Genomic DNA, 6,897 nt, shown 5'->3' on the forward strand with positions numbered 1-6,897 from the left:
CCTTGGGGTTAGATATCCAGGGGATGGGGAGAGTGAATGAGCCAGAACGGCAGAGGCCTGGGGAGAGGGGACAGGCAGCAAGGTCAAATGGCTTCTAGTGAGGGGAGGCCAGGAAATGGAGTCTTCTAGAAAAGTTAGTTGTAAACCTTTTGTAAATCCATTTTGTAAACTAGACACAAGCTAGAGTCAATTAAGAGGAAAGAGGTTCAGCTGGAAAAAGGGCTCCATCAGACTGGTCTGGAGGCAGGTCGTGGAGGCATTTTCTTGATTAATGGTTGGTGTGGAAGGCCCAAGTCCACTGTATGTGGCACCATCCCTTGGAAGGTGGTCCTGGAGTGTGAGCAAAGTAAACAAGTCAGGTGGAACAAGTCAATAAGCAGCATTCCTCCATGGCTTTTGCTTCAAAAAACAAGAAGTTCCTACCTCAAGTTCCTGCCTTGGCTTCCCTCAGTGATGGACTGCCGATCACGTTCAAGGTTAGCGAACCCTTCCTTGTACAAGTTGCTTCTTGTCATTTGTTTCATAACAGAAATAGAAATGAAACAACAAGAAGAGCCTAGGTGTCATTTTTATTTCATTAAAATACAATAAGCTGTTTCATTCTGTAAGTGTTTGGGGGTTTTGTTTTGTTTTATTTTAAGACAAAAAAATCAGTAAGTAGCTAAAGGTGTACTAGAACTCAGTATATAGTCAGTCTAATCTCAACTTTGTAGAAACTCTACTGTCTCAATCTCTCAAGTCAGACTACAAGAAGAGGTGTCAGGAGGGGCCATCAGAGGAGGCACCTGGCAGGGAACGCGAAGGCAGGAAAGAAGGTAGAGACCTGGTGTAAGGGAAACACTGGGAGAGGGGAAAGAGAAATTTAAAACATTTGGGTCTCAGAGAGGCCCAAGCAACCAGGTGGAGGGGTCTTGGGGAGGCAGAGAGAAAGAATTAGAGGGACAGAGAAGGGGGGAGAGGGAGTGCTTCAAGTCACCGAGTGGGCCAGGGTATCATGCCCTGTGTATTGCATCATTAGGTATCTCTCTGTCCCTGCACCCATATCTGATTACAGATTACAGGATATCTGGAGAACCACATCTTGGCCATTGAGTAAAGTTGCCTAACATCAGCCTTGCTTCCACCTTCCCAAAGGTCGGGGCAGAGAGCACAGCAAAGGCTAAGTGAGCTTTAATTTAATAGAGCCCAAGTAGAAAGATACACCTTGGAGTGTCAAAGACAGATGCATGGGAGAGAAGCAGGAAGCAGGTCCCCCAAGGCTCTACCCATGGGGCATTTATTAAAGTGGGGCATGAACCCTTCATTCTGCCTAGGATGGCCTGAGCCTCAAGAGCAAAAACTGCTGTGCTTCCTTAAGCCTACCAAAGGAGAAAATGATTAACCTCTCTCTGTTGTTGTCAGGTCAACTATGCAGTCGGCTAAAGGCTGTCCTGTGCAGTGCAGAAAGCTGGGCTGCGTGTTTGAGATAGGAGAGAGCTCACCCCATTTACTACCATGAACTCACCTTTCAGCTTGTGTTAACTTTGGGTCGCGGAGGCACAGCTGGTAGCATTTACTCTCACCTGTTTGCTCTTCATCATCGTGTCACCTGGGCCCCTACCTCTGGTTACCTTTTAACTTAACAGTGATAAGCCTGACACTATTCTTGAGGTTTATTTTCACCTGTGACAAGCAGTGACAAGCACTTTGAGGAACGACTGCTGAAATGATGGCATTTGAAAGTTTGCACTGTCTTCTCTGAGGACTCTGCTGCCTTCCCCAGTTCCCTAAGGCAGTGCTTCTCAACCTTCCTAGTTTTGGGACCCTTTAAATACCGTTTGTCATGTTGTGGTGACCCCTAACCGGAACATTATTATTGTCGCTATGGATTGTAATGTAAACATCTGTGTTTTCCAATGCTCTTCGGTGACCCCTGTGAAAGGGTCATTATGCTCCCCGGGGTCGTGGACCACAGGTTGAGAACCACCTAGCCTACCCCAGCCATCAAGCAGAGGTGCAACTTCACCTGGAGGAGAGCCCCACCTCAGTGGTTAACCAGCTCAGGTGGTTAGCGTGGGTCTGTAGCTGTGTTAGTTATTTCTCTCGCTGCTGTGCTCAAATACTCGGCAAGAAGCAGGTGAAAGCAAGAGAAGTTTATTGTCTTTGCCATGTGAGGGGATACAGTCTATTGTAGCAGGGAAGGTCTGCAGGCAGGCATGGCCTGTCGCTCTGCATCCATCTCAGCTGGGAAGCAGACAGAGGATGAGAAGTTGGCCTGGGCTATGGAAGCCCAGGACCGGATCCTGCTGTCTTGCTTCTTCCAGCCATGTTCCACCTATGAAAGGCTCCAAAACCTTCCCAAAGAGCGCCACCAGCCGAGGAACAGGCATTCAGACACGTGAGCCCATATGTTCTAAACACTACATTCTGCCCCTGCCCACCATAGGCTCATGGCCACTACCTAAAGCAAACAACACCCATTCCAAAGTCAAAGGAACCCACGGTCTTTAACAGTTCCAACAGTGTTCAAGAGTACAAATCTCTCCTGAGCCTCAAGGCCTTCTCTTAACTCTGAGCCCCTGTAAAATCAAATGCTGGTTATATATGATGGCTATATATATATATATATATATATATATATATATATACACACACACATTATGTCTTAGTATGTAGATATATGTACATACAGGTATCTATATTCTACCAAGACACAATGGCACAGAGGAAATATGTGGACACAGCAAAGAAAGATCAGAGCAAACCAAGACTGAAATCCAGGAGAGGAAAGGCTGCAGCTTCTTGTCCATCATCTGGGGCTCCTTTGGGAACCCGACTGCTTCCAAAGGTCTGGCGTAGAACAGTCCCTCCAGCTGGGGTCCATGGAGTCCCTCTCTTGCGAGGACTCCACTCTGCAGCCACACCTTGTCTCAGGGGTTGGCACATGCTCTTGGCATCCCCCACGTCCTGGGGTCTCTGCTGCAAATTAGGCTTTGCCTCTCTGCAGCAGCAACCCAGGGACCTCTAGTCTGGACCATGACCTGGCCCACTGCCTAGTTTCAGCGGCTTCATTGGCTCTTACCCAAAGCTGTCATTGCCCAATCTTTTATTTTATTTTATTTCGTGTATTTTTTGTAAGCATTTTACTGTGCTTGCAAACGGGGCGGCAGGTGGAGTGTGTTGCCACACCACCTTGAGATGTCGTATGCTCCCCAGGACTTAAAAAAAACAGTAGTGTTCTCTGTCTGCCTTGGTGGTTCAGTTCAGTCCGAGCAAATGGCCCTCCGAGGTGTTCTCTTTGAACAGCAGCCACCTTCAGCGGTGTTCTAACCCACGCCTCTCCTTCCCGACACAGTATCACTTTTCTACGTCACAGCCTTCAGTGGGCACGGAGTGCCCTCCTGGCACCTTTCCTACTCTGCCAGTATAGACCAGGAGGCCTCTCTGTGTTGGGGCTAATTCCATTCCCAGGGACAGCTAGCTGTGTTTGGCTGTAACTTTGACCTCTTTTCTCTCCTTGACAGTCTATGGTTTTCACACCTTTCTGCTCCACTCCTTGCTCTCTCTGCAGGCTTGGGTGAGAGCTTTGATAGTGACCTCCACACAGCCTGAGTGCTATCCTGTCCCTAAGGTTCTCCCAAGAAACAAAGTAGCCCACTGCTTTTGAATTCTGCATCCCTCACGTTCCCAGGACACAAGCAAAATGCAGCTAGGCTCTTGGCCAGAATTTCACACAAATGGCCTCCAGCCCGGTTCCCAAAGGAGTCTTAGTTCCCTCTGAAACCTCACAAGCCGGGCCTCCTCGACTGCCTGGATTTCTCCCAGCGTCCTGGTCTTCCAAACCCCTACCAGGAGGGCCCATGAAGCTCTCCCTTCAGCATTCTAGGCCCTTCCCAGGGCCAAGTTCTGAACTCTCCCAAGTTCCTGCCCCCAGACCACCTAGAAGCCCTACATACCACATGGCCGGGTTCTTCCCAGCAATGGCCTGGCCCATCCCACATCTCACTCTGCCTTGTTACTGTTCTCATTGCTGAAGAACAAATAACCCCCTCCTCCCAATATAAAGGAGGAAGTGGGGAGGGCACATCCCACCTTGGTGGAGAAGGGAAGGTGTCAGCAACAGGAGCAGGATCAAAGAGCAGGAGGCTGGCTGTTGGCATCTCACTGGTAGTCAGGAAGCAGCAGAGCAAGCACAGGAAATGGGGCAGGGCTCCAAAGCCTCCTCACCCTTCCAGGTGACTCTCCTCCTCCGGGAAGGTTCCATCTCCTAAAGTCTCCACAGCCTTTCAATAGAATGCCACCAACTGGTGTTCACGAGTTCAAACGCATTGAGTCTCTGGAGGCCGCTTCACCCCCAAAGCTCAACAGTAGCCCAGGTTGGGGCAAGCAGGTCTCAAGGGTGGGAAAGTGCCAGATGTACAGTCCAGAGCACCTGCTGTGGCCAAGTGTCTGGAGCTCCAGGGGGCAGCACCCTGCCCTTCCTAGGGATAACAGGGCTGCTTGAGGTTCCCTCTCCCACTGCCAGCAAGGTGACTACAGTCAGTCCTTTTAACATCAAGGAAGCCACTGATCTCTCTCTCTCCCTCAGACAGCAGCCACTCTCTGTTCTGTTCAGTTCACTGCAGCCGCCATTAAATTCTCCTTCTCTCTGGTGGAGGAAGCTGTCTGCATTGGGCCTGGCACGGTCCTCTAGATGGTGATCCTGGAGAAGGAGACTCGCAGGTGGTGGTTCGGGCCTAGGGTGTGACCATGCAGCTCGACCAGAGCCTGGATGGCCTCCTCTACTGAGCCCATCCAGATCAGTGCCATCTTGCGGTCCTTTGGGAAGAACTTGAAGGCCTTGACAGAACCCCCGCTGCTGGAGAAGAGTTTCTTGAGGTCTTCCTCCAAGACCGAGCTGGGTAGGTTGGAGAGGTGCAGGGTGGCAGAGGGTGGGAAGATGTTCTGGAAGTTCTTGGATCCGGGCTTCTTAAAGCGGTGCAGCGGGGATTTGGCATAGTCCTTGGTGAGGCCCTGGTCTTCCTTGCCCTCCTGGGGCAGCTTCACGCTCTGGTGCTTCGATGGCATGATGCAGAGAGTCTTGCCATACAGTTTGTGCCCATTCAGGTGCCTCAGGGCCAGCTCAGCCTGGCCGCCATCAGCCATCTGCACTAGCGCGTTCTCCTTGTTACTGTACAGGATCTTCACCCGGTGCACATTGCCATAGGCACCAAACAGAATAAAGAGGCTTTGGGGTGTGACTTTCTCAGGGTTGAGGTTGGCAACCAGAAGGACAGCGTTTGCCACACCTGGGGAGCCTGAGCTGACGACTGGGCTCTCTGCTCCAGCTGCCGCTGCTGCCACAGCCACTTCTGGTATGGCCAGGGGTGCCAGGACCGTACCCACTTCTGGGATGGCAAAGCCTGCAGTTTGGGGAATTGCAAATGTTTGCAGTAACCCAGTGCTTGCATATGGAGAAGCTGGGACCACGACAGGTGCATCGAACGCTGTGGCCATGTTCTGGGCTGGCAAGGGTTGGCTGTCGCCCGAGGGCAAGTCTGGGCGCGTGTAGTCACGGCTCCTGTCGTTGTTGTACATGACTGTGAGGTCAGTGAGCCCAGAGAAGGCAATGCGCAGTGTGCAGCAGGCGTCGTAGATGTTCTGCCCATCCAAGAACAGCTTGGCACGCTGGGCACTCAGTGCGTCAGCATACTGTAACAGCACCTGGAACCGGCTATTCTTACTGTATATGATGATTTTCAGAACTGTGCCAAACCTGGAGAAGAGCTGGTGCAGCACGTCCAAGGTCACATGATAGAAGTAGTTCTCCACGAGGATCCTGAGCACTGGGCTGTGCGTGGCCACCACTGTCCCCGTGTCCACATCAGCGGCAGGGGCAGCCGAGGGCAAATCTGCTGCCCGATATGAGTTCTCAGCTGGCAGGCCTGGCTGGGCACCCACCTGGCTGGAGGCACCTGCGCAGCCTGCCTGGGAATCCACCTGAGTGTGGTCGCCCTCCTGGCTGGGGACAACCACAAAGCTAGAAGCAAGGGCCTTGCTGGTGGCACCTGCCCTGCTGGAGGCCCAGGACCATTTGGAGGCACTCTTCTGCCTGGGTTCACCCTCCTGGCTGGAGGTAGTCCCCTGCCTGGGTTCCCCGTCCTGGATAGAGGCACTCCCCTGCTTGGGTTCCCCCTCCTGGCTGGAGGCACCTGCCTGCCCGGGAGCACTGGCCTGCTCGTGGGATCTGCTCACCTTGAGTTCTTTGTAGCGGGAGAACTGCACGTGGACAGGCTGCCCACGCAGCACAGGAGACACCCAGGTGTAGTAGCTGACCATGGTGTTGGCGGCCTCCTCCGTGCTCATCTCCATGAAAGCCTGGTTCTTGCTCTTCAGAAACAGTAGATTGGACACCTTCCCGAACGGCAACGCCAGACAGAGAACTTCTCTTTCGGTGACACTGCTTGGCAGCCTGTGGATGTGGATCACTCTGGACGGGCCCACAACACTCCTGCTATCCCTTTTGAGCCTCTTGCTGTCATTTCCTTTGGGTGCAGAGGGTGAGTTGCTGCTCATGACAGCGACTGGCTGGGGACAAAGGCAGAGAGAAGAGCTCCTGCGACCACAGCCCTCAACCAACTGCTGTGTGTAAGGAACAAGAGCAGAATGGCAGGAGATGCAGTGGAGGGGAGTGAATAGCCCAGCCCTCCTTGTTTGATACAGTGTTGTCCCTGCTGTGGAACACTGAGACACTCCCCTCACTATTCTGGAGCATTCTCTGCTTTTCTCTTTCTTTCTCTCTCTCTCTCTCTCTCTCTCTCTCTCTCTCTCTCTCTCTCTCTCTCTCTCTCTCTCTCTTTCTCTCCTCTCTTTCTCCCCACTCTCTCACTGTGTGTGTGTGTCTATTTGTCTTGCATTGTATCTGTCTCTTGTCTCTGA

At 52.1% G+C, this 6,897-nt stretch overlaps 1 protein-coding gene across 1 annotated transcript; it reads right to left on the minus strand.

Annotated features, from left to right (window-relative positions):
- Positions 1-4,668: 4,668 nt before the first annotated feature.
- On the minus strand, positions 4,669-6,534 carry LOC121444319 (polypyrimidine tract-binding protein 1-like). The gene is made up of 2 exons (XM_041646139.1): positions 6,171-6,534; positions 4,669-5,903 (listed from the first exon to the last, which is right to left on the minus strand). Exons 1-2 carry the CDS (start codon positions 6,532-6,534, stop codon positions 4,669-4,671), a joined length of 1,599 nt encoding a protein of 532 aa, XP_041502073.1.
- Positions 6,535-6,897: the final 363 nt, after the last annotated feature.

Source organism: Microtus oregoni, unplaced genomic scaffold, assembly GCF_018167655.1.
Source record: "Microtus oregoni isolate MIOR12 unplaced genomic scaffold, Mior012 000121F_000, whole genome shotgun sequence".
NCBI classification, from domain to species: Eukaryota; Metazoa; Chordata; class Mammalia; order Rodentia; family Cricetidae; genus Microtus; species Microtus oregoni.

Excerpts from the sequence above, each read along its gene's own strand:
- LOC121444319 (XM_041646139.1), bottom strand. The coding sequence starts at position 6,534 with ATGAGCAGCAACTCACCCTCTGCACCCAAAGGAAATGACAGCAAGAGG. Across the intron at positions 5,904-6,170 it reads CAGTGCTCCCGGGCAGGCAG|GCCTGCCAGCTGAGAACTCA; the intron begins GTGCCTCCAGCC and ends GTGCCCAGCCAG.